General features: G+C 38.7%; 6 protein-coding genes across 8 annotated transcripts; all 6 read left to right on the top strand.

The window, feature by feature from the left end:
• The first annotated feature begins 97 nt into the window (after positions 1–97).
• Positions 98–3,216, top strand: LOC137105284 (uncharacterized). Of its 2 annotated transcripts, XR_010911789.1 has the most exons (4): positions 98–424; positions 654–852; positions 938–1,992; positions 3,112–3,216. XR_010911789.1 is itself a non-coding variant. In XM_067487260.1 (3 exons), exons 2-3 carry the CDS (start codon positions 663–665, stop codon positions 1,804–1,806), a joined length of 1,059 nt encoding a protein of 352 aa, XP_067343361.1. In that variant the 5' UTR covers positions 98–424; positions 654–662; the 3' UTR covers positions 1,807–3,094. The 2 variants fall into 2 exon arrangements, 1 of the variants encoding a protein (XP_067343361.1); XM_067487260.1 differs by lacking the exon at positions 3,112–3,216 and having other exon boundaries at positions 938–3,094.
• A 121-nt stretch (positions 3,217–3,337) lies between these two features.
• Positions 3,338–4,192, top strand: LOC137105286 (rho-related GTP-binding protein RhoG-like). Its single transcript, XM_067487264.1, has 2 exons — positions 3,338–3,453; positions 3,598–4,192. Exon 2 carries the CDS (start codon positions 3,623–3,625, stop codon positions 4,190–4,192), a length of 570 nt encoding a protein of 189 aa, XP_067343365.1. The 5' UTR covers positions 3,338–3,453; positions 3,598–3,622.
• Positions 4,193–5,285: 1,093 nt separating this feature from the next.
• Positions 5,286–7,543, top strand: LOC137105283 (zinc finger protein ZFP2-like). The gene is made up of 2 exons (XM_067487258.1): positions 5,286–5,496; positions 5,633–7,543. The coding sequence occupies exons 1-2, from the start codon at positions 5,286–5,288 to the stop codon at positions 6,499–6,501; spliced, it is 1,080 nt and encodes a 359-aa protein (XP_067343359.1). The 3' UTR covers positions 6,502–7,543.
• A 1,373-nt stretch (positions 7,544–8,916) lies between these two features.
• LOC137105285 (sesquipedalian-1-like) lies at positions 8,917–12,127 on the top strand. 2 transcript variants are annotated; one of them, XM_067487261.1, is made up of 4 exons: positions 8,917–9,066; positions 9,472–9,585; positions 10,136–10,439; positions 10,785–12,127. In XM_067487261.1, exons 2-4 carry the CDS (start codon positions 9,502–9,504, stop codon positions 11,216–11,218), a joined length of 822 nt encoding a protein of 273 aa, XP_067343362.1. In that variant the 5' UTR covers positions 8,917–9,066; positions 9,472–9,501; the 3' UTR covers positions 11,219–12,127. The 2 variants fall into 2 exon arrangements, with proteins under 2 accessions (XP_067343362.1, XP_067343363.1); XM_067487262.1 differs by lacking the exon at positions 8,917–9,066 and adding an exon at positions 9,071–9,143.
• A 1,918-nt stretch (positions 12,128–14,045) lies between these two features.
• Positions 14,046–17,365, top strand: mylpfb (myosin light chain, phosphorylatable, fast skeletal muscle b). The gene is made up of 6 exons (XM_067487265.1): positions 14,046–14,198; positions 14,757–14,855; positions 15,777–15,957; positions 16,090–16,168; positions 16,249–16,297; positions 16,387–17,365. The coding sequence occupies exons 1-6, from the start codon at positions 14,196–14,198 to the stop codon at positions 16,486–16,488; spliced, it is 513 nt and encodes a 170-aa protein (XP_067343366.1). The 5' UTR covers positions 14,046–14,195; the 3' UTR covers positions 16,489–17,365.
• Positions 17,366–18,135: 770 nt separating this feature from the next.
• pgap3 (post-GPI attachment to proteins phospholipase 3) lies at positions 18,136–24,132 on the top strand. Its single transcript, XM_067487598.1, has 8 exons — positions 18,136–18,564; positions 19,668–19,765; positions 19,992–20,144; positions 20,250–20,312; positions 20,888–20,949; positions 21,254–21,390; positions 21,633–21,837; positions 21,989–24,132. Exons 1-8 carry the CDS (start codon positions 18,351–18,353, stop codon positions 22,050–22,052), a joined length of 996 nt encoding a protein of 331 aa, XP_067343699.1. The 5' UTR covers positions 18,136–18,350; the 3' UTR covers positions 22,053–24,132.
• The last annotated feature ends 2,584 nt before the right edge of the window (positions 24,133–26,716 follow it).

The raw sequence follows: 26,716 nt of genomic DNA, 5'->3' as shown, positions 1-26,716 counted from the left end.
GGGACGAGTAAATGAATGTGGTTTATGTATGTTTTTCCTAAAGAGATCAGCTCCTCCTAAGCAGGACAGTTTGAGCGTTGCCTGCGTATTTACCAGTAGATGGCAGAAACGCACCTCATGCTGGAAGAGACAGGAAGGGGATGATGGTGTGATTGTTTCGTCCACTCAACAATACCCATCTGGATTTATGTTTGCTAGACCGTTGTTTTGTTTTTTTATGACCCCGACTGCGTGTATGGAGCTATAATAAGTAATAGCTATACCTGTAGATGCCCCCTCGGTTAACAACATCTGGATTTGGGATTCTCCATCTTGAATACGAAATCCTGCATAAGTGAAAACAATAAGCGTTTTCATCCGGTACACCATTGGATGATCTAGAATTCATCAGAGACCGCAACTGTGTTTCGCGGAAGTGCAATCGGTACGTTGCTCTTTGATTTGTATAGATTAGTAGAGTATAATACACCTGTAGATCTGTTGGTCTATTTAATAGTGAGATAGTGATTTCCTAGTTATTTTTCCTGTAGTAGGCTGAAAAAGGACAAGGTGATCATATATAGTAAACATCGGTGCGGTCAGTCTTGTTATTGACAGAAAGCATATTCTTGTTCCTTCACTCACACACTTTGGCTCCGCTGTCTTCTTTTCAGTCCTTTACGATGACCAAAATTGAGCGCCTGAATACTCGAGTGGAAAAGCTGCTTTCTAAAGCGGTTCAAGAGGTTCTGGAGGTAGTGAAAGATACGGTGTTAGAGTATCAGGAGAAAGCTGCCAGAACCCAGAGAGAGAACCAGAGCCTGAAGAGGAGGCTGCAGGAGCTACAGGATAAGATAAACTCACAAAGCAATGGTAAGATATAGTAAGTATTTAAGTGTGTACAGAAATGTTTATTGTATTTGTCTTTTTGTGATTCATCACCTTTTCTGTCTTGTAGAAATTGTTACCACTGGCGCCCTGCAGGGGAGACTGAAACAGAAAGAAGACCTGGAACAGTACAGTGAACTCATCCCTTCAGATAGGGACACCACATTAACTTGTTCCCTAGATTCATTTGAAGACACTGACTGTGAAGCACCCATCTCATCATTATCCTCCTCCTGTCTGTCCCCTAATGCTATGATGGGACCATATTTAGGTGGTGACAACCTGCACAACACATTGACTCCTAAAACTGAGACCCATAATGAAGTGTCAAAACCAGTGTTAAATCCCGTTGACCTAATTATTGCAGTTAAAGTAAATGAAAATGATTCTGATTCACCCTTTACATCAAATAACATGAAAGTTGACCCTACATCAGATGAAGTTGCAGTGACCAAGACAAATTATCTTTATGATGATGCTGCAACCAGCTCGACATCCAGACTAAACCCAGAAGAGTCTCATGCTAATTCTGCACTGCGTGACGCAGGGATTGTCTTTTGTCTGGACCAAGAAGGAGAGCCACTATCTCAAGGATACAATACAAACTGTGTTGGTGCTGAAAAACATTCCAGTCAAAGTAACACTAAAGCAGATGATTCAGGCTCAAGAGGTTTGCAGACAAACATCAGAAAACATTACTGTTGCTCTCTGTGTGGTCGCACCTTCAGGCACGCAGGCGACTACAAGAAACACAACAGGGTGCACACAGGGGAGAAGCCATATTGTTGCATGGTGTGTGGGAAGAGCTTCAGTCAGTCAGGCTATCTGACAGTGCATCTGCGCTATCACACAGGAGAGAAGCCGTTTGGCTGCAGTCACTGTGGGAAAAGTTTTAGTCACTCAAGTAACATGAAGAAACACCAACAAACTCATCTGTGAGGCTGCTGGGTTTCCCGGCTGACAATCCACATTACTTCTTTGTATATTGTGATTTTTTTTAATTTTTAGGGGATGGACACAGAGTGATGCTGCCTAACATGTAGAAGGTCTATATCCCCAGCCGACCTTGGCCTTATCTGTGAGAAGTTTGCATGTTCTCCCTGTGCCCGCAAGGGTTCCCACCAGGTATTCTGCTTTCCTACCACAGTCCAAACACATGCATGTTAGGTTAATTAGCAACTCTAAAATTGCCTGTAGGTTTGAATATGAGTGTGAATGGTTGTCTTTCTCTGGTGCCCCTGAGATGGACTGGTGACCTGTCCAGGGTGTATCTACGGTGGTCCTGAAAACTCAAAGCACTGTAATGTGAGAAAACGCATTATTAAAACTAGTGATTGGTTGATTGATTGATTGATTGATTGTCCTTTTGGCTTATCATGTACGTTCAGGGTCGCCACAGCGGATCATTAGACCACATGTTGATTTGGTACAGTTAACTGAAGCAAAAATACAAAAAGAACTTCACCAAAATGACAACACAGGCGCAGCATTAGGAAAAGAGCTGCAAAAGTCACAACACAACGGAAATGGTTTCAGGAGGAATTAAAAATGCATTTACAAATCCAAATGTCCATCACTTTTTAGTGCCCCTGCGGAAACATTGCTATGAAGTTATCTACAACATTTCTGGAGAACACTAAAAAGTGACAGACATTTAGATTTGTAAATGTATTTTTAGTTGCTCCTGGAGCCATTTCCATTGTGCTGTGGCTTTTGCAGTGATTTTCAGTTACTGATAAAATATGGACAGATGGGACAGATATAGAGAATCTATATTTTTAATCTCCTGTGGTAAGAGATTAATAACTGCAAAATGCATCCTTTTTAAGGTTAGATGTGTGTTTTGCAATTCTACATAGAAAATGGTGGGAATTATTATTATTATTATTTTTAATTCATTATCTATTTATTTAGCCCAATATCACATATTAGCCCCAAGAAGGGGTTACAACATACATCACTCTCTGTCCCTAGTCTTTAAATTGGATAAGGAAAACTCACACAAAATTCTGCTTAGTCTATAAATGTCCTCTCTTGCTGCCTTAATGTTTTTTTTTCCAATGTGGTGAGATTTGTTTACAGTATTACTGTGTCATGTAGCATCATTTTCAGATAAAATAATGTTTGAAAAGCGTGGTTGGTTGTACCGTTTTGCCAACTTAACTTATTTACACTGATTAAACTCATCCTGAACTCTTAAAACTTCTGAAACCTTTCATTGTATTGTCTATATTTATGAACCAGGTCCAGTTTTGAGAAAATTCAGAGAGGCCTGGATACAGCTGGATAGTTTGCATAATCCATACCAATAATACCATTTAAACAGCTAACTGCATATTGTCAGATAAGGTGAACATTGTAGCACCCAATTACATCACTTCACAGAGGGAATGACAAAATGTATTACCTAACACTTTGTATTTCCTAATTCTGAAATTTCCAGCAGCTTCTTCCCTTTTTTTTACCAACCAATTGTGATGCGGGCTCTAAAGGACTGCCTACCTAAGCATATGTGTCACAAATTATTTGGTATAAATTTCCCTTTGACAAGTTAAAAGAAACACTTTGATACAACAGATTTGACAGGTAAGTAAGAGTTCACTTTTTTTGTTAATAAATCATTCACTTTCATCACGGTCAAAATAATCATTTTGAAGGTGATATGTGTTAAATAAAGTGCAGTATCCATTGTGTTAAATTTTGATTTTTTTTTGTGTGTGTGTGTTTCAGAATTTCTGGAGACGATGTTATCAAAATGAGTGTCAGGTGTGTGGTTGTTGGCGACACTGACATTGGAAAGACCTACCTACTCCTCACATACATCAAGAAGATCTTTCCTAAGGAGTACATACCGTGCATCTTTGACTCATACAGCACCCAGGTCAGTGTAGACAACCACACTGTTGGCCTTGAGATTAGAGACACCTGTTGCATGAAGGACTATGAGAGCTTACGCCCCTTATCCTATAATGGAGCCAATGTTGTCATCATCTGCTTTTCCATTGCTGACCCAACATCTTTTGACAATGTGAAGTCCATCTGGCTGCCAGAGGTTAAGCACTATTGTCCTAATGTGCCTATACTTCTTGTGGGAACTAAGACTGACCTTCGTCATGATCAGCAAGTTCTTGAGAGACTAAAGAAACAGAATCAGATCACAGTCACCCAGCAACAGGGGGAAATGATGGCAAGGCAAATAAAAGCCGTTAAATATCTTGAGTGTGCTGCAATCACCCAGGATGGACTGGATGGGGTATTTGATGAGGTTGCGTGTACCTTTCTTAGACATTCAGCCGTCACTGAGAAACCATGTGTACTTTTGTAAGATATGGATGCATATACATATTTTATTTTAGTGTGATTTAGTTCAAATCTTAATGTGCATTTCTTTTTTATGGGTGTATGTATGTGCTTGTGTAAGCCACTGTACCAGTATATGGAAATACAATGTAGGGAGCTTAAGCCCTGAATGAATATGAGAAAAAAATATATATAAGCATTATAAACATTACAAACATATTATACTTAAAAACTGTTTCATATTTTTTTCCAGTTAAATCTTTGTAAATTTGCTCTACTACAACTTTGTATATGTGTTTATAAGTTTAGGTCATTTAGTTATTTTTACATTGTTACCAAACAGCCTTTAACTTAAAAACACAATCAAACCTGTTTTGGTTGTCTTTAAGCATGATGTTGTGCTCATTTCTTTTTTTTTTTTAACATCAGTTTAAGATGATTTTATTTGATCTTAATGTCTGAGGAACTGTGAACCCAGTGTTAGACACAACACATGGATGTCTCATGTTTTAACTTAAAAATAAATTGGGTTGCGTCAGGAAGGACACCGGCGTAAAAACTGTGCCAAACCAACATGCGGACAATGATCCGCTGTGGCGACCCTGAACTCACGGGATAAGCCGAAAGGAGAGTAGTAGTAGTAGTAGTATTGTAATTAACGAACTGATCCATTTCAAATATATTAAAAGAATGACCACCGAATATTATCGTGATATGACAATATCATTAAAATATAATGAAATCTAGCAATGTAAAAATGTTTTAAAGGTCAGAACAAGGTAGTTGAACAAAATTTCCAAATCAGTGTATTTTTCAAATTCTAGAAATTGTGAATTGAGATTATCCAGTTTTCTAAGGTTTGGTGACCTTCATGACTGTAAATGTTTTATATAGCTTTTTGGGTCTTTTACTGAATATTGGGTAAGTAGATGACCAGAGTATACATTTGAAATTCAATTTTGGGTGAAAGGACATGTAATCGTGTTTTTGACCTTTAGTTGCTGTCATACCATATAGTCCCCACAGCATTGTCATGTTTATGAAATGGTCATTAAATATGATCAATTTATTAATATGTGAAGTAGTTGCGCATAGACACTGCTCATTTTGTGCAAAAAATGAAATGTTGTCATTGTAGGATGTGTAAACTGGAACGTTTGAATGCTCGTGTAACCAAACTTCTAACTGAAGCAGTGCATGAGGTTCTGGAGATGGTGAAGGAGACAGTGTCAGAGTACCAGCAGAAAACTACCAGAACATTGAGAGAGAATGAGAGTCTGAAGAAACGACTGCAAGAGCTCCAGGGCAAGATAACAACAGAATTCACACGTAATAATCTTTTGGTATTTAGCATTAAAAATAACATGCAATTTGATGTTCTGGTTTAAGTGTCATTTTTTATAATAATCATAGCAAATTATGAAAATAAAACTAGACACTCATTTCACTGCTGTTCTCCATGCAGATGGTTCACTGCCTGAAGAAAAGGAAGCCATAGAACATCCTGCTCAGAGGCATAGCTTGGATGTCACGTTGACAGAGCAGATGCAAGTAAGCATTCACAAACTTGACTATGATATGAAACCGGAGTCCAAAGAGCGAGAAGGCGACACTGATTCTGAATCTCCAGCCGAGTGCGACTTAGCACAGGTGTCAACAGAACATTGCAAAGCACAACCTGAGGAGGGGACACACACCATTGAGGAGGAAATGACTATCCAAACATTTCACAATTCAAATACAAATATCAGTGCTCTCTCATCCGATAATGTGCGTCACTCTAACTCCAGCTCCTCATATGGAGTAAAACACTCCATTATCAAAAGAGAATCAGAGCCAACAGACTGCACCATATCAAAATCATCATCTTTACAAGAACATTATAGTGGATGTGTGGATTTAGGATTAAACTCTTCTTATCAAAGTGCTGCGGAGTCTTTCAGACATCAAGTTGCTACTGAACCTTATGGATTCATCTTAGTCCAATCAAATTCCTCCACACAGAGGAAGCATGGGCTTACAAAAACCAGCAGGGTTTCTTTTGATGTAAGAAAGATCCGAAGAGAGCATTTGAAGAGGGATGACTCACATGTGTGTGTAGTTTGTGGCAAGACATTCAGCAGGGTTGGGAACTTACGAATTCACCAGCATAGTCATAGAGGAGTGAAGCCGTATGGGTGCATACAGTGTGGGAAGCCTTTCAGTCATGGAGGAGACCTGAAAAAACACAAGAGGGTCCACACAGGGGAGAAACCGTACTACTGTAACCAGTGTGGGAAGAGCTTTAGTCGGGGAGAGAATCTTAAAAGACACCAAAAGATTCACCAAAGGTGAAGCTTTACCGTTGCAGCAAGCGTGGAAGGAACAACAATAATACTAACAGTTCTAGGCTCAGTTCAAATTGACAAAAATTGGATATCTATTTTGTGCAGCATCTGTGAATCTTTGATCATTGCCCTTAGTTTAATAATAATCTTAAGGGTTTTGAAACATGAATCTGCAGATTATGTGAAAAGGCCCGACTCTTCTGCCTCACTGGGTTTGTTGTCAGTCCTCCTTTTCACAACATTTATCCTGTTCATCCTAGTATGTAAACTACTAGTCTGCTCTGAATAAAAGTATTGTAATTAAATCTGCTGTATAAGGTGGTCGCTTAACCAACGAGGCGAATGCTTTACAGGTACAGATGCAATGATTTCTTTTTAGCTTTGCTTGATTTTTGTCAATTGCAGTAAAACTTTATAAGTAGGTCGGCAGGTGGAGAACTACAAGGGGTTTTTAGTTCCATAACTATCTTCCTACTCATCCCCTCTGAAAGTCTAATCAGCCATATTAAAAGACCTGTGAGGGTGTGCAGGGATCTAGCTAGGTATAAGCAAATTACAAAATGGTTTTATGGTAGTTTTATATTTAAAAAATATGTAACAATTTGAGCAATGTATTAGACAATATAAAATGGAAACATTTAATCTTTGGCATTTGCTTTAAAAAATGGTATTGCTTTAACAAGAAGCATTGATTTTAGACTGAACAGATTGCTATCCAGTAAGTTTATAAAAAGTAGATTTTAAAAATCCAAGTTGACAGTGTGTTATATAGCAAGACATATATTATCATTATGTCCAGTGGAAGCTGAAGATCAAGATACTTTTTAAAGTCTGAAAAGCATTGACATTAAAATTGGCAGATTTTCCTGAATGACTGAACCTTACTGTTTACTGGATATAGTTATCGTTGATGCATTTAGACTTTTAACATAAAAACCAGGAAAATTGAGTTGGCATACTGGAATCAATCAATCAATTTGTCCCATGACACAACCATACAAGCAGTTTTTGTATGGTGCTCATTAAGATTTCATAAAAGCTTAAAGTAGTAGCAGGTGTGTTATTTTACCTCAGAATTTAGGTTATTACCACTACTCACTGAAGTTTAGGGATATTCAACTTTTGGGTGAAATTTCAGAATCCCCATAACATGCACTCTAAACTTTATAGGTGAACCTAATTTGAGCTTCTCTAAAGTTTTGAATGCACATGTCCAACTGTTTCAGCAGTAACTGCATAACATGCTGCTCTGTAACAAGGTGATTAACCGCACAAATCACGTTATTCACGAATCATGTCTGATCGACCACTAAATGTTCTGGTTCAATGACAATCTCTATTGAAACAATTCTCTTCATCATGCTGTTCACATGTTGACAACATGAGACCAACATGTGTTGACATTTTTTGTTGTGGTATACCCAACTCTGTTCTACTTAAATGCCCTACTTTCATGATATAATATCTCTGGAGCATGAACCTTTTACATTATTCATAAAATTTCACCTGAAAGTCGAATATTTTTTGTAATAACTCTTTGTGATTAGTGTAATTTAAGTTAAACTAAAAATATAAAAAACTAAACACAGTAAAGAGGGGTGTCCACAGAGGAACTAAGACACAGCACTGACAGTAATAAATGTAACACAGTGGAAAACTGCATGTCATCAGCATTTTACCAAAACAGTGTTTCACACAGTTGCATTTGAGAAACCGCAGGTCCTTGTTGAAGCAGAGAAAACATGACATTTATATAGGCATGTATATATAGGCACCCTCCCCCCCCCAGGTTTGGCTAATTACAGACATGGACTGACCTTAAAGGGAGCTCAGGGGCTGTTTTATCGACCCCCCCCACCCAGCTACCATACACTGTAAGTTGTGTGTATATAATGAATACAATGGTGTGGGACTAGAGTCCTGCCAGTACTGTAAAAATAAGCTCTGGTGTATCAAAGTGCAAACATTTGACACCATTGCTTCTTCTTTTTTTTTTTATATATTTTTTTTTTTACATTGTTCCTATAACACATAATATAAAATAAAATAGGCTGCTATAATGTGCTCTCAGGATTTCAGTGTTTGACAGTTTGGGGTAATTTGATGAAACCTACCTTTTTACACATGTAAACAACAAACAATAAAAACTACAGAGAGGGGAGGTAGATTTTTATCTGAGGTTGTTGACATCAGGTTTACTGGTGCAAATATTCTACAAATTTAATTAATAATCAGACATTAAAGTGGGCGCCTCCCTGCCTGTTATGTAACTGCTCAGGTCAGACTCCAGGTTAGAAAGGTGTCATCGATTTAAAGACAGTGCCATGCTAACATTAAAAAGCTTTTGCGCTCCAGACATACTTCATTTAGAATACTTTTTTTTTTTTTTACATTAGCACGGGTGGAATGAGACCAGTCAACACAAACAGTGGCAAAGCTAATTTCTGTACATGAAGTCGGTTGCACACTAGATGGGCTGTTGACGTGGAGCCGCCCTCACCTTTAGCTACCAGGAAGTGATTTGACTCACATCCTCGCAGAGAACAGAAAAGTATTGACACATTTCGGAAAGGTGAGTAAACGAAAGACCTGCGAAACTGTGCAGCTTCGCCATTGCTCAATTTACAGCCGACATTATGAAAATAAAAGGTGAAACCCTGGGACTTCACACGTTGTTGTAAATAGGCAAAGACAGATGTTAACGCCTTAAAAACAAAACAGGGAGAGTTGAGAATGACGGCAATGTTTACTACCAAATATTAAATATTAGAAAACGACTCCTGCTGTAGTATATAAACTTATTTTTATAAAGTAGTTAATTCGGGTTATGCAGCATTTCCGTGTCGCAACACGGAAAAGAGTTTCACTGAAGCAAACATGTAACCAACCAACTAACTGTATCTATCATTAAACTCTTTCACTGTTTATTACATTTAGAAATTGAGCAGTAGAATAAATGTGTATTTTTGTGTGGCAGGCTGTGTTTTGAGCAGCTTGTGATGTTGAAATGAAGATTGATGAAAAAATTGTCATCAGATATTGCGAATCTGGCAACTCACGTGTGGACAAAGAAGGTTACCTGTACAAAAAGGTAAGTACGACACGTTATGTTAAATATAAGCGAAGTAAATCTTCTAGACCATGTTTTATGTGTGTGTTACAATTTTCTGTTGGCTCTCGCTATCTTTTTGTTAGCACTTGAATAGCATTAACCCATATGAATGGTGCCATACAACTAAAGTTTGATCAAGTAAAAATTACTTTAAAAACACCTCTGACAACTAAATTGCTTACAGATAATGTTAATAATAATATAACATAAGTAAGACAGAATCTGTCAAGACACTTTTTGTGATCAAATAAAAATCAGGACATTGAATAGGAATCAGGCAAGTAAAAGTTCTCCAATCCAAACTAAAATATTTTTTGGAAGGCCATACCTACATCCAGCATTCAAAATATTTTGTAATATTTAATATTACATTATTTTACATTCTAAATTTCTTTCACTTGTTCTGGTATTTCATGAAACTAACTGTAACCTTTACTCAGCCATAACCAAAGACATTTTGTAAGAAACTGATTAAATGAACCATTTGTATATGACTCAATAAACCAAGGATGCCTCAACTGTCACACAGGGTGAAATTAAGACTTCCTATCAGAAGCGCTGGTGTTTTCTGAAGGGGAACCTCCTCTTCTACAAGGAGCGGCCAGTCGACCGAGACGTGATAGGAGTGATTGTTCTGGAGGGCTGCACCGTCCAGCTGTGCGAGTCCGAGGAGCAGTTCGCCTTCTCGCTGGTGTGGAGTGAGCCGGGATTACGTACGTACAAGTTTGCTGCCGAGGACCAGGCCAGTCAGGAGAGCTGGATTAAAGCCCTGCTGTCAGCCAACCACAACTACCTGGCCCTGCTGGTAATGGACATGGAGAAAAAGTACAGAGGTGAGTAACCGAAAGGCTTTAGTTTTGTTTTTTTTATCTGTGGGTAAAAGAAAGGAGCCTTGTTCTGGAGGGTAGATTTCCTCATTGTGTCCTGCTGCACATCATATACCACGTACATCATGGTACATAGTATTCAGATAGTATAGTATTGAAACATTTATCTGTCATTATGAGTAATGATTTATACGTTTATCAGAGTGAGATAAATTCAACTTTAGTGTAATGTTTAAAGGAGTAGTTTGTGTTTTTTGCAGATTTATTTATAATCCAAGTATCTGTTGGAATGAATTTAATTGTTGTACTGTGGTATATACAAAATAACTTATTTCTTTGCTCTTTCCTCAGACACGGTAAGTGGACACTCTGGTGAAAAGGGCAACGCTTTCATCATGCCACATTTTAACACAGCAGAAGCAGGATACCCAGCCTCCTACCAGAGCACACACATGTCAACACTGCATTCATACCCAACAGTGACTGTTGGAATAGGATCCAGTCTGAGCTCCACTTCAGCGCTTCAGACTCTGACAGTTTCACCCAAAACAGCCAGCAAAAGATCGCCCAAACTCTGGCCCAAGAGAAATGCAAATTCTTCAGTTCTAAACACTCACGCTCCACCCATTAGGGACTGGGCAGGAATCTATGAAGGCACCAAGGAGGACTTTATTAAACTGCATGAAGATTTTGGGAAAGAAGTCAAGGAACTGATTGCTGATTGGTCAAGACGAGGACGAGGTGATGCACCTGCTCAGGAAGAAAATTTAATATATTTTGGATAATAAATGTGATGTCTTAACTCCAGTAACTGGTTGGCATTCAGAGCTACAGTTGAATGCAAAAGTTTAAATCCCCTTCATTTTGCATGGGGGAAAAAGGTAAAAGGTTTATTTTTCATCAACTTAATATTTAATGCAAATTCAGCTAGTACAAATGTATCCATGGAATAGTTGTTCCAAGTCTACCAGATTACTGGGTTGTCTGCCACATACAACCTCTTCAAATCTACCACAGATTTTATTTTATGATATTTAAGTCTGGGGGCTGGAAAAGCCATAGTAAACTATTAACCTTATTCCTTTAAACCATTCTTGTGTTGGCTTTTCTTTGTGCTTTGGATCATTGTGTTGTTGAGGATCCACTGCCTGTTCATTTTGAGCTTTTTGACTGATGGAAGGAGGCTTTGCTGCATTCATTCTTTCTTCCTCGTTATGCAGATCCCCAGTGGCTGATGCAGATGTACAGTAAACCCCCAAAGCCTCAGCAAATCTTCACTGTGGTGTTCCTCTCCTCATTGACAGAGTTATTTTTTTATTTATTTTTTTTAGAGTTTTTAAACCTGTGCAAATTATCTAAATCATTTAACTTTGGTCCCATCTGAACACGTAATCTCCACTCCCCACTCCACCAGGGCCACCTTGGTGCCAGTGCCGAGCCCAAATAAAGTGGGAGGGTTGCAGTAGGAAGGGCATCAAACATAAACGCTTGCTAAATCGATGAGTCCCCTAAAGGGACAAGCCAAAAGCTGTTGATCTTTAAACTAGAGGGTTTACCAAGTGGGATGCAGACTTTTGCACTAACATGTTTTTTATTATTTTACTACTTTCTTTTTAAATACTCTATGACCGATTCTGACTCTGACCGACTGTATAATGTAAATAAGAATTAAACTCCTTATTGTTTCACTGATATATTTGTTGTCTTAAGAGCAGTCTTTTTATTTTTACTTATCATGCCATAGTCAATAAATGATCTATGTTCTCCAGCTCGTTTGAACTTTGTTTCTTTTAGTGAAGTGATTTCTACATGGGAAGTTTAAAAACTCTTGCACCATAACAATTTTAAAACAGCATCTGTACATGTGGCCTCTGTGTTTTTTAACCTTTAGCTACTTCTGGTTCAGATTGTCTGTCTAGTCGATGCAGGATAGGATATGACTTATCGGTAGGGCTAAATGTCACTGAAGTAAGGAATTTAAAATTAAGGTGAACTTAGGTCTTTAATTGGGATGCTCCATATGTGTGTTGTTATAATTATTAGTTGCCAGAAATTATTCCACATCTATCATCCAATCATAATCAACAATTTTCAAATGTGGATAAAGCCGGCCATGAAGGGTGAAGTCTGCCGTATTTTGAAAGAGTCAAAATGGCTGAGAAAGAGAGTGGCGGGGGCTGGCAGCAGCTATTTCAGTCTGTACAGCTGTCTTGTTTTTATAGTCTTTGACAGAGCTTGGTCTCGTTCTTCCACTGTGTCACTCTCTTTTCACCTTTGAGCCCAGACTTGAAGTGGCTACTCGCTTGCAATCTAGGATTAAACTTGTGCTTTTTCTCTGCAGATAATTACCTCTGATTTAAATAATAAATCATAAGATTTATAAGGTTACATAAAGGGAGGATAAAAAAAAATAAAGAAACATTTTTTCCTGGTTATGTCCTACGTTGCCAAGTGAAGTATTTTGCCTACAAATGATTGAAAACGCTGTATAAGCTCACACTTTTGCTGAGTCCCAATACATACCATAGCTATACAGTGGCGTGATTGATGGCAGCCAATGAAGCTCATATATGGAGTTGGTGGGTGGGCTACTGTCCTTCTTTTCTAAAGCAACTATACTGGGAACATATAGGAACATCCCAAATTAGTCACAATCCATGGTCTAAAAGCTGCTCATTTAGTCCAATCATGATCATTTGCTTTGTCCCATCACAGATGTGACTTAATATCAAGAAATATATGTGACAGAGATTCATCCTGTTGTTAAAGAGCGAGACAGAGCGATTAATAATGTAAAATAAGATAAACATGTGCATATAGAAATTAAATAGTAAAATTAACCAATATGCTGTCTTTAGAAGTAATCTGCTGGATGTGAAGGATTTTAAAGGTTTTCGTTCCTGTGTAGAATTTAGTCTACGTTTAATTATAGTTTTCCAAAACTGAATTTTAAATTTTTAAAAAACTATTTGCAAATTTAAGAAACATGCTACGAAGTGTGTCACTGTTAAAGGACTGTTTACATTTCTCCATAATGCAAGGTCACTGTGTCTTGAGGCAGAGTAGTCAAGTGTCATTATTGGAGCCGGACCAATGTCCACCAGCCAACAGCTTTCAAGTTTCATAACTGTTTATAAACTATACTGGCTTGTAGTGGGTATAAACCTCAGAACTATCATTCAGACAGGTGATGACTTCAGGATATGTTAACCGCAAATACATGTTGGCACACTGAGCAGCTTGCCGCTGCTAATTAATAGAAACCATTGGTCATATTGTATATCCAGGGAATAAAGAAGCAATATCCTGTCATTGTGTGGTACACTATGTTTTGTTATCTCATAGTGGATATAAAGGAGACAGAAATAGCCACAACAAAGGCTCTCAGTATGTTAGGAGGAGGAAAGGGGGTACAGGGGCAGTTGTCCCTCAGCATGTCCTGCCTGTTGGTTTGGCCATATTAGTCAACAGATGACTCTAAAGTCAGGCCTATGTGTTGGCATTGAATTTACCTCATTCCAAGACTCCTGAGGCCTATTTTGGATCGTCAGTAAGTCGATCCCTCCAGTCACCTCCTCACTCCTCCCTCTTTCTCTTACTTTCCTTCAGCTCTGTTTTCCTGCCAAACCTGATGGTGTGGCTATAGTTAGCCCCCAGTAGGCTAGTATATAAGACCCCAAGGGTCTAATAGTTACATGTCAGTCACATCGGCTTGGCGTAGGCTTCTCTTCTTGACCAACATCAACCCCAAAAACTTGAGAGATGGTGAGTGTGACCATGTTCCTTGGAATAACTAGGGATCTAGGATCTTCTCCACGCTATATAATAAGAGGGAAGCATCACTTATGTGTTTGCAGTCGGGAGTACCAACATGTCATGAAGGAGTCTCTTAACCTGAGCCTCCCAAACTGTGGCTGTGGACCCAGTTTTATCTCCTGGCTTGACCTCAACTTTGGCAAACCAATCATTAACTATGATGAGATAGTGAAACACCTGCATCTGTTTGCCAATTATTTTATTATAGGCACCTGAAGTCATTACAAAGAACTTTACCCCAAAATAAATAATAGTTTCAAAATAGACAGATTTTTTTGCAAGAATTAAAAAAAAAAGTATTTCTGTCAGGAATTCATCAAAATATGCAGTGCAAAATATAATCTTTGGATGTTTTTTATATTAGTTAGAATTTAGATGCAGACAACTAACTCCAATGTATTCCTTTTTTTTCACAAGTTTCTTGTTTTTTTAGCCAGGATGTAATTGTTTGTTTAGTTGATTTTTGTTTTCTATTTTAAAATTTTACTTTACCTTTAATTTTTCCAGGCACCCAAGAAGGCCAAGAGGAGGCAGCAGCAGGGTGAGGGTGGATCCTCCAATGTGTTCTCCATGTTTGAGCAGAGTCAGATCCAGGAGTACAAAGAGGTACATTTTCTTCATTGCATTATGTGCCATTCAAAGCTGACCTTTTCTAGCAGAAGGATTTGGTGTCCTTGTAGGCCTTGTGAGGAAAACGATCATATAACTGATGACTCTGTGTTACTTTACCTCAATGTGAGGGACTTTAAAAAAAATCAGCATGACAGGGCAGTAAATTAGAGCTTTTCTGATGACAGCATCTGCCTCTCCTCTGTGGTAGCTCAGTAATCCTCCTCTGACACTCCAAACACTCGCTGTGTGACCCCACTGGAATGTTGCCCAACAGCTGGTAGACCGTAATGACGGCAGAAAAGAGGGGCTCAGGTTAGGAAGAACATTTAAACATTGTAAGCCATCGAAAGCTGGTTTTCAACCCGGTTGCAAAAAAATTAAACACACTTTGTTTTTCCACATTATGTAACATTTTGTAATATTTGAGGATGTAGCACTATGCTACAATTAGAAGATTAATATTGGTAGATTAGTAGATCTATCTAATCTAATCTGGAGGATTTCTGAGGCTTTGCTTTAAGAAACAAGTAGAATTGAAAGACAATGGAGTGGCTACGGGGGCTCAGCTGATCCTTTACAGGCATCAGAGGGTGAAAGAACATTTGGGATAGTGTTAGAAGATTTAGTCACAAGGCAAAAAGAGGGGAGATGGTGTGACAGCTGTAATCAATACCTTCTCTTTAAATGTCGCAAGGGGCTTGTCTCACATTCCGAGACCATTTTAACACCTTAGAAAGACAAGTGGCCGACCAGCTGCCAAGTCCCAAAAGGTTTCCGATGCCATCTTTGGTTTCACTGGCTGCTACGCCCAGCTATGTGCACAGGGCAGTCGAGAACACCTCCAAATTTACATGTTTATGTTGGCAGAGTATGTCATCTCTATCCTCTCCTCTGTTCTCTAACCCTCCCTCACAGGCATTTACAATCATCGACCAGAACAGAGATGGCATTATCAGCAAGGACGACCTCAGGGACGTGCTGGCCACCATGGGCCAACTGAATGTGAAGAATGATGAGCTGGAGGCCATGGTGAAGGAGGCAAGCGGCCCCATCAACTTCACTGTCTTCCTGACCATGTTCGGAGAGAAGCTGAAGGGTGTGTTGAAACAGAAACCTATTTCATAAAATCTGCGAAGAATTCATTATTCACCTAAAGCAACCTTAACCTTTTTTTTTTAAGTTTTAATTTTCAGCATTTTAGAATTAATGGTACTGTTTTTAATGATAGGTGCTGATCCTGAGGACGTTATTGTGAGCGCTTTCAAGGTCTTGGACCCCCAGGGCACTGGCACCATCAAGAAGGAATTGTAAGGGCTTCTTGTTTTACTCATAACACATTATCATGAATCAAGATAGACCATTTTATTCTCTATTTTCCCCTCTGCAGCCTTGAGGAGCTGCTGACCACCCAGTGCGACAGATTCACTGCTGAGGAGGTGAGCTGATCTTCGCCTCTCTTGCATTCACGTTCTGTCACAAACCTCATTTGTTCAGGGCACAAGTCACCTCTTTCCCTCCTATACAGATGACCAACCTGTGGGCCGCCTTCCCCCCTGATGTGGCTGGCAATGTGGACTACAAGAACATCTGCTACGTCATCACACACGGAGAGGACAAGGAGGAGTAAATCCCTCTTTCTCAAGATCTCTACCTCTGGTCAAATCCACAACCACCCTACCATCTACACATCTTCTCCAACGCCATTTCTTCCTTGCACACATTCCCACCCTAGCCTGCTCTCTCCACTAACAAGCTCACTACAAAAAGACTTGTCTCTTTTATAGAGATTCTCAGTTGGAGGACTAAAGGCTGTGGGGGTGTTTGTGTGTGAGTATCGACAGGGGAAAATTAGATTATTTTTAATAAAAATAATCTTGTGACACTGAAACTCTTTCTCTATCTCTGTCCCTGCCTCTTGTTCCTCTTCCTTTTCCTTCCATCACTCATTCTGTCCATCACTCATTCTGTCTGCATTGAGGCCAACAGCGCATGCACAACACCACAGTGTTTGTGCATATGCAGTATAGTGTATACATCAGTCAGTTTAAATGTCTCTTGGGTGCTGTAGTGCATGCACAGTCACTTGCTTGCAACAAGTAAGGAGCCTGACCCAAGTGGTCTGTTAGACTTCAGCTCACACAGTGTGTTTAATGGATTTGCTGCTGTGTTTTATCAGAGGGGAGTGTACAGTAAAAGAGTGGAAGTACTAAACTAAAATAGTTTACCTACCCCACTCTTTTGTTACCTCTCTGCCCTTCTCTTAAACAAAGTTATAAAAGAAAAGTTGATATGAGAAGAGGAAAGCAATTTTCTTTTTACATAGAGGAGGAGATGGTGAAAGATAGTGAGCGGAAGGCGGGAAAGAAATAAACAGAAGTAAAAGATCTTTGTTTTTTACTCTTCTTCCTCCCTCTCACTGCGGTTTCTCCCCTGTTGTTATGACTGCATCTGTGTCTCCACTGTAACAAGTAAAGAAGTAGAAATAAAATCAACTATCTTTCGTACGACTCTGTGTCTGTTGGCTTTAAGAAGGAGCATGTGTGAAAGTCCTGTTGGTTGACTATGAATGGCCCTGTAGACCACTGACTGAAAAATGCATATGTATGACCCTGTTTCAAATAGTCACTAAAACATAATTCATCCATACAGTATCACTATGATCCTAAATGTGCAGGACAAAGGGACAAAATAATGAAAACACCTAATAATACAAAAATAATATGTCCTTAGTAAGGAGGAGGAGCTTGCACTCTCTTCATATGAGCTTCAGTCCTTAGATCATTGAGTATTGAGTCTTTAAAGGACCTTGTTGCTACTTCATAACTCAACTTTACTATATTTCGAGGCAAATATTATACTATTGCTTAATTACATTTTTAAACACTATACTGTTACATTTCAAAATCTGAATAATAATTAAAAATACAGCATATGAATAATCTGTTATGTAAATTTATTATTATTTATTGTTGTAGTCATTGTCATTAATGTGACTACTGAAAAAATCAAAAGATGAAAAAAATCATGTGACTGAGTGACGTCGCCCCCAAACAGGAAGTAACTTAATGCAGCAAAACGTTCTACCTTCTAAATAAAAGCAAAGAATGCAAAGCCTTAAAAAATATCAGTAACGAATAGGAGAAATATAAAGGCTAAAAAACAAGTATTATTCAAGACTAAGCATACTATATCTCTAACTCGAACTTTTATCGTTAAACCTAAAAGCTCCGGACAAACATCCAGCAGAGAGTGTTTTAATTTGAGATTTGGCGGCAGGAAGTGCTGTATGAATGTCAAACTTGCCCCTGAGCAGAGGACAGGGGAACACTGGACATACAGTGGAGAAACTGTAAAACATTTCAGGCCCGGTTTGTCACTACAAGCCAGGAATGGCTTTGTGGTAATGTCGACCGTTGGCTGTGGAAGCCTTCGACCCCGCTGTCGTCCCGCCGTGCCTTTGTGAGTCTGGACGGGCCGAGACCCGCCACCATGGCGTCAGTGTTACCCCGCTGCATATCTGTCAGACTCCCCGCTCTGGCCACTGTCATCCTGCTCCTGATGTTGGTGACTGCAGTACAGACGTCCCAAGGCGACAAGGAGCCGGTTTACCGAGACTGTGTGAAGCTATGTGTCCGGACCAACTGCACCGGAGCTCGCCTACGGGGCTTTCAGTCCACCCAGCCGCAGTACATGGCGCTGACAGGTGAGTGGAGGATGTTGGTGGCAGGTGACTTAGGCTAACTTCGGTGCTAGTGTGTTTAGTGTGCTAGTTCGTTTCTCAGCTGTATAAACCTACGTTACTTGGAGATCACATATCCCACTGCGTTTGCCAACATTTATCACACCTATGAACGTTGCTGCTATCTGCTGATGCTGCTTTGTATATAATGGATGTTTTTCATTGAAGACTTATAAACATGTGCAACACAAAAAGATAAAATCCGGTTTTTCTGGCTGATCAAGAACTTTAAAAAAGCCTATTGTAACTCCACCCTCTGCCCATCATTAACAGTTGTTTGGTGTGTGACATTTGAATCATACAACACTGTCACACAATCTGATCACAAATGTCAAAACATTGATCACATTGAAAAGCAACAATAGATGAACTGGAAAGTTGCCCCTTCCACCCAGCTGCGTCAAATTAAAAAAGTTTGGATTGTAAAAAGTGTTTAGATACATTTCATTGTGGATCATTTCTTTCCTTTTTGGAAGTAAAGCAAAAGTAGCTGTATGTTAAAAATATATTGATGTATTGATCTAAAGAAAAATAGCAATTTTTTTTTGATAATGTGATTATTATCTCAGCCAATTGCCATTCATAAACACAGAACACCCTATGCTTATAGATTCTCTGCTGGGAGGATTAACTGCTTTTCTTACCATGTATACAAATGGAGAATTATTGGTTTCTGCACCCATAGTCAGACGAAAGACGAATTGGGATGATCACATTTCTACTTTTTGATATTTTACTAAAAGAGGGCCCGGTGATCAGTGGTAGAGCAGTTGGGATGCAGAATTTTGTGGGTTTGAATCCCACCCCACCAGGAGTTAGGGCATCCTGCATAAAAACTCGTGCTAAATCAACGTGCGAACCCGCTGTGGCGACCCCTGAAGAGACGAGTCAAAAGCTGTTGATCTTTTTTGATATTTTACTGAAAAAATATTGACCGGGTAATCAGAAACATAATTGGTAGATTAATTTGACAGTGTAAGTGATGTTTATTTGCAGCACTAAATTAAACCTGTCCCTGTGACCAGGTTCAGCCCCTCAGCATCTCTCTCTTTGTTCCCATCATTCAGGTTGGACATGTCGTGATGACTGTCGCTATCAGTGCATGTGGACCACTGTGGGCCTTTACGAAGCTGAAGGATACAGAGTCCCACAGTTCCACGGCAAGGTTAGTGCTTTCTACAGAGGCCAGAGTGCTTTTCACAGTGAGCTTCATCAGAAAGTCTTAAGGGGTCTTACCTCTACAATAACTTCATATACTTTTCACATATAGATCAGAAGTTTCTTTTTTGGTATACTGTAGAGTTATATTTCAGACTGAGCTGTCCAAATGTTCTGTATTGCTTTAAATTTTGTGAAAATATGATAGATAATGCAATTTTTACTTTTTACAGTGGCCGTTTGCACGCTTCCTGTGTTTTGAGGAGCCAGCATCTGCGCTGGCCTCTCTGTTAAATGGCCTGGCTTGCCTTCTGATGCTACTGCGCTATCGAAGCCAAGTGCCACGCCAGAGCCCTATGTACCACACCATCAACGCCTTCTCTCTGGTGAGTCAAATTCACATATATAAACACCAATACTACTAGGCATATACAGTAGTGTCACATTTACAAACTGGGTATTTAACAAGAACCTGTTTATGTTTTTTTTAGGTGTCTCTTAATGCCTGGTTCTGGTCCACAGTGTTTCACACCCGGGACACCTATCTCACTGAGGTTTGTTCAGTTTGAAGTTTAGGTTATTATTTTGGTCCTTCTGATTGAAAATTTGTACTTTTGCAAATGGAATCGGTGGCGTTTTAAAAGAGAGTTTTAAAACTGGGTAGTGGATTTAATTTTTCTCCACCTAACTGATGTAAAATTATTAATCTCTCATCTTACAAACTACTGTTTGGTAGACTCACTCATGGGAAATGTATTTGGTGAGTCAGCTCATGAGCTGGCAGCAGCCACTTCCTGTATTTATTGTGGGACTCAATATGCAGACCCACATGCAGCTTAAACAATGCAACTAAACTAAAGCAACTAAAACAATCTGATCCATATTAGTACAAGGCACATTTACACAAACAACACTTGATGTCAAACTGTTAAAAAAAATAGTTTTTCAAAAACCAGCCCAACAGTTTTTTTTATTGACTTATGAGTTTTGGTAATCAGCAACATCGCCACACTATTACTGACAAATCTTCAGCTGCATGCACGGTTTTCTGTAAAAATCAGTATTTTTCTCTTGGTCTTTTACATTAATATGTGTTTTCATTAAATGCTCAAATGTTTTTTGCTTTCAGAAAATGGACTATTTCTGTGCAACAGCAGTCATTCTTTACTCCATCTACCTATGCTGTGTCAGGTAAGCACTAACACAGGTATTCAACCTGACCTACATAATGGATTAAACCATAAAATGACAGATTTTAGAAATGTGTTACAATTTAGCTCCAGAAATTGTGACCCTAGTAGACATTTCAGCCTGTTATTTCCTCGATGGGGTTTACATATTTATGATAAAATGTGAGAGTATTTACTTCAACAGAAGGCGGTAATGATATCAAGAGGTCTGAAAACCTTGGAAGAAAAATAAGATGAATGAACTGGTGTCTATCTGTTATGAGACTCTTTGTTAATTCATATCTGTCCCTGCCCTATTTGCACAGGACATTGGGTCTGAAGCAGCCAGGGGTGTCCAGTATGGTTGGGGTCCTGCTCATCTTGGCCTTTACCTCGCATGTGTCCTACTTGACCTTTGTCAGTTTCGACTATGGTTACAACATGGCTGCTAATGCCACCATTGGTACAGCATGCTCTTTAATGTGCTTATGTTTAAGAGCTAAAGCTTAAAGCTGATTAGATTTGTAATCTCTGTACTGTTTTAAATTTTCATAGCTTATACTGTGTCATGGTTCATAGCTAAGTCTCCCCCTAATATATTGGTGTATATTCTGCTTTAATCCCCTTTTCCTAATTTATAATCTGCAGCCATATCCCATCATGCAGCTGCTCTTTGACTCCATGTCCCACTGTGCATCTTTCTAGGTATGGTAAACCTCCTGTGGTGGCTGTGTTGGTGCTGGCAGAACCGGCGGACCTTGCCATACTGGTGGAAGTGCGGACTGGTGGTGCTGCTACTTCACGGTCTGGCCCTGCTGGAGTTGCTGGATTTCCCTCCACTGCTCTGGGTCTTAGATGCTCATGCTGTGTGGCACCTTAGCACCATCCCAGTGCACTTCCTTTTCTACAGGTTTGTCCACTTGCTTTGGTGTATAGATTTTATATTGATTTGTAAAGAGAACGTCATGCATATAAAAGATATAATGTTACTTGAGGATGTGTATAGAAGAAGAGAGGAAAGACGAATATCAATAAATATAAATGATCCTTATTTCCTCCAGTTTCCTGATAGACGACAGCCTCTACTTACTAAACACAGAGAAGTTGGGTGTCAAAGTAGAGTAGGAGTCCATCGCCTCCTCACCACGTGTATGTCCTCGTACCACTCCAATCAGGGCAGTTGGACACCCGAACATGGAAGTAGATCAGCCTCCCAGATGAGATGCATGACACCACTATGACATCTTGTATCCAAGCAGACTTTGTTTACATTTTTCCTTTTTTATTTTTTGTGTATTTATTTTATTTTTTTTTTATTTTATTTTTTTTGTTTAAATGACATTTGTCTTTTACTTGCCTTGTACTGACATGTGCACTGCTTTTCTTTTCATCCATTACAACCACTGCAAAACAGGATTAGGAAAGAGTTTCATATTTTACCACAGCAAAAGCCCGTTTTGATGCTTCCAGCTGTAATGACCAGGGTGCCAATCCTTTCTCTCTCAACTCTTTGGTACTTCTGAAATAGATCCCCCGAGCCTCTGAATATTATGACTTCACTTGTGTTCACTCTCACAACCCTCTTGGACGTCCAACATGCTTAGCTTTGCACAAATGGCAGTTTGCTGAAACCGACAATAGATGGCACCATATCTTGTGCCAGGCTAACATAGCCTTCTCTGTGTGACACAGTGTGTGTCAGTGTATATCTGTGCCAAAAGTGGACTGATGCACACAGAGAGGTGCCCCTTGTGAAGGGGTGGGGGGCTGCCAGCAGATTGTTCTAGAGAGAGGGAGAAGGGGTTTATGTTTGGAAGCAGTTCTAGCTGACTGTGTCTTTCTTTTTTTCTCTATTTCACCATCAAACCTTTTATTTTTGTGCCTTTGTTGTTTCCACTGCTGCTTTTGTTGTTTGAATTCTGTTGTTGTGTTGACTTCATTCACTTGTCCTTCATTTTGGATTTCAGTTGGATATGCTTGATTATCATCGAATTGAAATATTATTTTTATTCACCTGGATTGCCTTTTTAGTGTGATGGAAATGATAAAGGTAGGAATTATAATCAATGCAACAGGAAGCTGCAGTCAGTGGGGCTTTTGACAAATAAATCCTGGGGTTAGTTGGTGTGTGAGTCTTTAGACATTTGACACCTATTATTTTGTTTTTGTTGCATTTCATGCTGCTGTCCACCCTTTCACATTCAACCCTCCAAACCTGCCTTACATACTGTGTCTCGGTTCTTTTTCTAAAAGAAGTATTGTTCTTTTTTTCTCATCAATGCCAATGAATTCATACCATGTGTGACTTCATCCCTCCTAGTCTCTCTTCCATGCATGCACTTTACAGGTGTGTGTATGTATGTGTGTATGTTTACATGCATTTGTGATTGGGAAATTGGGCCCATGCAATTGTATTTCTATGTGACAATGCAAACAGTGACCTGTGTGTACATGTTGCCTTGACTCGACAGTGTGTTGTTTTTGACATTCAACTAAATCACTGTGTGAGTGGGTTTGTGTATAATCATTTTGTATGACTACAGATGTGTGTGAGGGTGTGTCTATATATATTTTTGAGATTTGCTGCATGAATGTGTGTATAAAGTAAATTTAGCTTTGTTGACAGCTGCTGATGAGGGTGGGGGAAGACAGAGGAAAAAACCTCCAGGTGACAACAAGAACCCTAGCATCATGACAATAATATTGGTCTCATTAGATAAGAAATGATATACAGTAAATAATTGATTTGCCATAGGCCAAAACTTTATATATTGGTTAAATAATGATTAATAGTCCTTACACACAGATTTACATTAAATGGTGTCTAGGACAGAGTTGTGAAAGCATTATTTAAAAAGTTAAAACAAATTACCCATTGAGTAATAAATAAATCATAAAATAATAGCCTAATAAAAACTGAAATAACTGTCTACTTTTGAGAAAATGTTTTGCTAAATCATATCATGTTATTCTTGAGGAAATGGCATAAAACAAACTCCAGTTGCTCTGTAAATCATCTCCTTCCCTACTAACCCACATTAACCACATCCCTCACTCATCTGCTGCCCCCTGCTTGCTGCCCTGTGCACCACCAGCACTCCTACTGAGTGCACCTTCCTCCAACTCGCATCGAATACTGAACCAAAAATGGAAAAAAACAAAAATCTTAAAGAAAGGGAACAAATAAAAGTGTTCTTGATAAAGATTGTGGCTCTGCTATGTGTTTTTGTCCTGTAAATTTTACTGTATTTGAACTGCTGCCGAACCTCATAGCCATCAGGTACTTTTCCTCCAAAATACATGGACCACATCATCCAAACAAACTAACTGTTGCACAATCTTGGACTTTTCCACTGTCAACACTACATTTTTGCAGCAGGATGTTTTCTCCACGATGCATCATTCAGAATTCATTGAACAACAGTGCTTGAAGACATACTGATTCGACACTTGTGGGAAGGTAAGAGTAATCTATTAGAAATCCGAGTCCCACATTCAAACTCATCCATTTAAATATATTGTGTGTTATGTTTATGCCAGACCTTGCTGTGTAATGTCAAGATATATGTAAAGAGTAACACAAAGTTCCCCTATAGAGCTGAATATGTGGATATACGACCAATAATAGAAATAATAATGATAATTATAGTTATTCATATAGCACTTTTTCAAACAAGGTTACAAAAGTTTAAAACGTACACTACCATATAAAAAAGTAACAAAACTACAATTATACAATAAAATGTGCCCTTAAATGCACCAGACCTTCATAAATAGAAACATAATGCTATAGTATACATTATAAAAATGCTTTCCTTTATACTGTGTTTTTAGACTAATCTAATCCCATTGTAACATGGATTTTTTTTAATGAGAAGTAAAAATTATGATGTGGATTCAAGGATTTTTAACAAATTATTTGCGTGCGACTGATTTGGACTTTAAGCAAAAGCCATGATATTGTCATTTTGTCTATTTTAAATATTAAAACTTATATATTAGTCTACTGGTTTTCAGTGTTTCCTAATGTTTAAAGATTATGACAAATAATTTTTTTAAAGTTATAAGTGATTATTGCTTTTTGTGAAATGTTGACTTATTGTTCCTCCGAAAAAACTTTAAAACTTCAACTAAGAAGTTTTGAGAGGAAATATCTAAGTGAAACTGATAACAAGTGATTTTCAACATAAAATCTTACATTTAAAGTAACCAGCAACAGTAACAATGTGGTGGTGGGAAAAAAAAGGTGAAAGAGTGAAATGGAGAAGAATAAAGCTGCATACTGGGAAAGTACTATGTAATTGTACTGACTTGACCAATTTAATGATTCTAGTTTGGGGAATACAAGTGTATGATTAAAATCACACTTGACTCTGTCTTTTGTAAATTAAAATACGATGCTGCCATCTGGAGAAAGTCTGGAGGAGTGGATCGGCCAAGAATACAATCTATGAGCAACCAGATGTCATGGTCAGAAGTGAAAACCTCCTACAGATGGTGTCGTCCAGTTTTTCCAGCTGTAATCAGAGAGATGTTTTAATATAAGGAGTGATGGAGGAAGTGTAATAAAAAAATTTAAAAACTATGCACAATGCTCCAATAAATGAACTTTACATTCCACCACTCTTAAAATCTATGAGGAATATATCCTCAACCTTTTTAAAAGTATGTGGGATCAAGGAGCGCAAGTGAAATGTTGGTTTCTACTTCATCCTCTTCCCTCTTTCACTGCAGGCTGAAGGTCCTGCAGAGTTTGCACTTTTTGAACCAGTACTACATGCACAGATTCTTTGTACAATTACTATGTCCATCCTTTTAGGCCTGTATTTCCCCTTCAGGCCTGTTAATCTAAATAAGAAAATAAAATTATGAATGGATATTGATATTGAGAGATTGATTAACAAGTCTTACTTAGACTTTCGAGGAAATACATTTACAATGTCTTCAACTTCCACACAGTATCTCTTCATCCGCAAGCTGATCTTCTCACTTACATTTCCTAATTCCCACAATAAACATTAACATTTCAAACATTGAGGCCATTTACAACCATTTTTATTGCAGCTTTTATATGCCATCACATTGTAAATGCAATCTTAAGACGGCTGAGCCTATGTTCTGCCTTTGCACAACTGACTGAAAAATGTGCATACTATCACCAATATAAGTTGCATATTTCTTCAGAGATGTGAAATCTTCTGACCAGAGTGCTGAACTGGCCTCAGCTAAAGAAATCTGGATTCTTTTTGTGAGAACCAAACATTCACGCAGGACCGAGACTACAGAACCTTGTCTGGCACTTGTCTTCTGTCTGGCTCACTGAGTAGCTTTTTGTTGTTTCCTGATAGCTGTGTGCAGTAGGTTGGACTCTGACCCTGACTGCTGTGGGTGGAGAGAGTGGACAGACTGGGATGAATGGAGTTTATTATTCTTTCTTCAGCTCCTGATTTGTAACTGAAGAGCAGGGCATGAGAAAAGAAATATGAAGATGCTCCAAGCCCGGTGCAAATAATCCCCCTTTTATAAATTCAGCGGCACACAAAAATCCATTGGTAAAACGGATTGGATTGTAATATTCACAATTATGCTTAAGTTTGAAAGCAATAATGTTTGATTGTAAATGTTGTAAATTGAAGATATGTAAAGAGGAATTGATGGAGGCTACACTGCAGATTTTGAGTGAAATGATGCATATAAATGGGAATTTAATGGATTATGGAAAAAAAAACTTTAGAGTGGATGATGTGAAATATTTTTCAAGTTATAAATTATTATAAAATGACTTGCAG

Source organism: Channa argus, chromosome 20 (assembly GCF_033026475.1).
Source record: "Channa argus isolate prfri chromosome 20, Channa argus male v1.0, whole genome shotgun sequence".
Taxonomy (NCBI): domain Eukaryota; kingdom Metazoa; phylum Chordata; class Actinopteri; order Anabantiformes; family Channidae; genus Channa; species Channa argus.
The sequence above is the reverse complement of the archived record's forward strand: the minus strand, read 5'-3'. Positions and strand labels throughout refer to the sequence as shown.